The 3,190-nt window shown below is 45.5% G+C and overlaps 1 protein-coding gene across 1 annotated transcript; it reads left to right on the top strand.

The window, feature by feature from the left end:
• The first annotated feature begins 218 nt into the window (after positions 1 to 218).
• On the top strand, positions 219 to 2,957 carry LOC123175970 (uncharacterized). The gene is made up of 2 exons (XM_044590407.1): positions 219 to 1,708; positions 2,529 to 2,957. The coding sequence occupies exons 1-2, from the start codon at positions 277 to 279 to the stop codon at positions 2,567 to 2,569; spliced, it is 1,473 nt and encodes a 490-aa protein (XP_044446342.1). The 5' UTR covers positions 219 to 276; the 3' UTR covers positions 2,570 to 2,957.
• Positions 2,958 to 3,190: the final 233 nt, after the last annotated feature.

The raw sequence follows: 3,190 nt of genomic DNA, 5'->3' as shown, positions 1-3,190 counted from the left end.
AATCCGTATGGTTTTTGTTTATTGAGAATACTCCAACCGTAGATTCCAAAAATAAAAGAGAGAGAGAATACTCCAATCGTATGTTGGATCATGAGTTCAAATTTTTTTTGAGACAATGATCATGAGTTGATGACAACGAGCGAACGAACGGGGGCCCAACACTTATTTACTTTGTCCAAGCCCAACCAATTCTCTCCTACAACAGGAGCGAACTCAACCCGTTGCTAGCCTGCTACCACGACGTCCATCCTGGCTAGGTCTTCTTGGCGGCCGCGGATGAACGCCGCCCTAGATGCCGCCGGAGCGGCCCGCCGCCGCAGCCCACGCCTCCATCCCCAGGTTCAGGCGAATGAGGAGGGAGCCGGACTGCATCTGAGGCGCAGTGCGCGTCTCCATCCCCCAGTCCACGCAAGTGACGAGGGCGACGGAGTCACCCGCCGCCGCAGCCCTCGCCTCCATCCCCTGGTTCAAGGAGTGGCTCGCCGGTGCAGCACGCGCCTCCGTCCCAAGGTCCACACGAACACGAGTGAGGAGGCATCCGGAGTGATCCGCGGCAGTTGTCGCCGCCGCCACAGCTCGCGGGCTGCGCTATCCTCACCGCTTGAAGACGACGATCTCCTGAGGGAGATCCTGCTCCGTCTCCCACCGCAGACCTCCTCCCTGCCCCGCGCCTCCGCCGTCTGCAAGCGGTGGCGACACGCCTCCACCGACCCAAGGTTCCACCGCCAGTTCCGTGCATATCACCAAAAGCCGCCCCTCCTTGGTTTCTTCGAGGATAGCGTGGATGGTATCGTGTTCACACCAATCCTGGACCATCCTGATCGTATCCCTCCACAGCGCTTCGACCTGCGACTCCACGGCATTGACAGCGGCGACCTCTCAAGGTTCCAACTGCTTGGATGCCGTCACGGCCGCCTTCTCATCATGCGCCCAATACAGCAGGATCTTATTGTCATTGCCCCCATCACCGGGGAGGAGTGCCGTGTGCCCATTCCGTCGGAGTTCAATAAACGCTATGTTAACGGGGCGGTGCTCTGTGCTGCTACTGATCACGACCATGTGCACGGAAACTGCCACTTGAGCCCATTCAAGGTGATCTTGCTATCCACGAGCACCTACTATAGTGGTCCACAGCTCATCTTAGCATCTGTTTACTCTTCGAAGGCTGGCGTATGGGGCGACGTCATCTCAACTCTGACTCCATGTGAGCTTCCTGGTGGCGGTACTCATGGGTCACTAGTTGGTAATGCACTTTACTGGTTGTGTAGAGATTACATGATTGAGTTTGATTTGGATGGGCACATCTTAGCTTTGATCAGTGCGCCCCCCACTATAAATGAGTCACGTCACTTTTTTGACATGCGTGAGGTCATCCAGATCATGGATGGCGCTGTTGGTATCGCCATATTGTCTCACTATTACCATAACATTCAAATGTGGCAAAGGAAGGTTAATTGTCAGGGTGCTACCAAATGGGAGTTGTGGAAGACCATCGACATGCATAACATTGATGGGATCCCCCCTGGGGTTGAAGGAGTGAGGACAGGGTTGTTATTTAGACTGAGATATGTTGAGGATACTGATGAAATATTTCTATATGTGGGCCATAATGTCTATATGGTTCAACTTAAGTCGATGCAATCGAAGAAACTTTGTGAAAGCGGTTGTGTTAGTGCTCATCATTCTTTCAAGAGTTTCTGTATGCCAGGTGATTGTTCTTCATTAGTCCTCACATCGTAGTAGTAACCTAGTTATGTTCTTAAAGGGATGATCGAATACCTTTGCTATGTAGACGAACTTATAACAATACTCTTTCATTTCATATAGCTGCACATTGTGTTGTCATTCAATATATTTGTCTTCATCCTTGGGAGATAACATATCAAATATCAAATGAAATGAGCAACAATGTGAATTCAAATGTCAAATGGTTAACTCATTTGGCATGTTCGGAACCTTAGCTAGCTATATTCTTTTATCTAGTACTTTTAATCTTTCTGTTTTTCTTAACTCAATAAAACAACTTTCGTTCAAAGTGTACCTTCCGGAATAGTAGTTTTCCTTGTCACTTGCTCAATACTGTCATGCAAGTGAATGGTAGATCTATACCACTTTTTTTCCGTGTTTGTTATCTCTAATCATTCTCTATTTATTTAGTTTGAATACTCAAGATCACTTTGTCGGTAATGTTTATGAGTTTTGGCACCTTTTTTTTGTATTCTTGACCTGAGGGGGGTTGAGTATACATGAGATAAATTATAGGCAGTGTATTGCTTTCTTATGAGCTAAATTTCAGGTAGCTATGTATACTTCTTTTAAGAATATCCCTTGCAAAATGCAACATATATGGTTTTATCTGTTGGCAGTATGAGTAGAGTAGCGAGCTGTAAAACATAAATACAAAAGTGAGTTGTTTTTTATGTTTGTCAATTCATCTATATAACAGACGACTCACTGTTACCTTTTCATATCCATTTGTCTTTCTTTTTTCTTGGGAATTTTATTAAATGCATGCCTTATGCTTGTAGGCACAACCATTGTTGGTGGATGTGATGGATCCCATACATAGGATGACTTTCTGTTTTGTTGTGTTGAATGGTTCACCAGGTAAGAAGGATCTTCTGAATATACTTTGTGAGATTTGAACTGATTGATTTTCTCTTTGGAAAATATCTGGCGGACACTATGGTTAGCATGCACCCATCCTCTAACTACTGTCCTTTCGGCTTATAGCGATTCACACATGGTAATAACACAGACAAGCAATTAAAATGGTGGTGATGCCAAGAAAAGTGACTCCTTTTTGGCCATTAATGATATCCAGATGATTCAAATGTTGTATGCCCGAAGTTCTCTCTTGGTTTAGCTGTTCCGGAATCTATAGGTTGACAACAATATATTATTAACTCATCTTGTCATTACAAACACCAGTCACATCATTCAACTCCGTCACCCAACAAATACATGTGTAAAGGCTGAAGGTTTATTTTGTTGTCATTGATATTCCAAGGAGATATGGCCAGTAATATGATGATACGTCTTTTACCAAAAAAGGCTTTCGCCCCGCTTTATATATAAAGCACCAACCACCAACAAACGGATCCGATACAAACCACAACACACAACACGAGAACCACACTCTACCAGGGCCAGATACATAGGTGCCAAAGGGCTACAACAACACCACACC

The sequence above is a fragment of the Triticum aestivum genome, unplaced genomic scaffold, assembly GCF_018294505.1.
Source record: "Triticum aestivum cultivar Chinese Spring unplaced genomic scaffold, IWGSC CS RefSeq v2.1 scaffold18436, whole genome shotgun sequence".
NCBI classification, from domain to species: domain Eukaryota; kingdom Viridiplantae; phylum Streptophyta; class Magnoliopsida; order Poales; family Poaceae; genus Triticum; species Triticum aestivum.
Note: the sequence above shows the minus strand (reverse complement) of the source record. Positions and strands in the feature narration are given on the sequence as shown.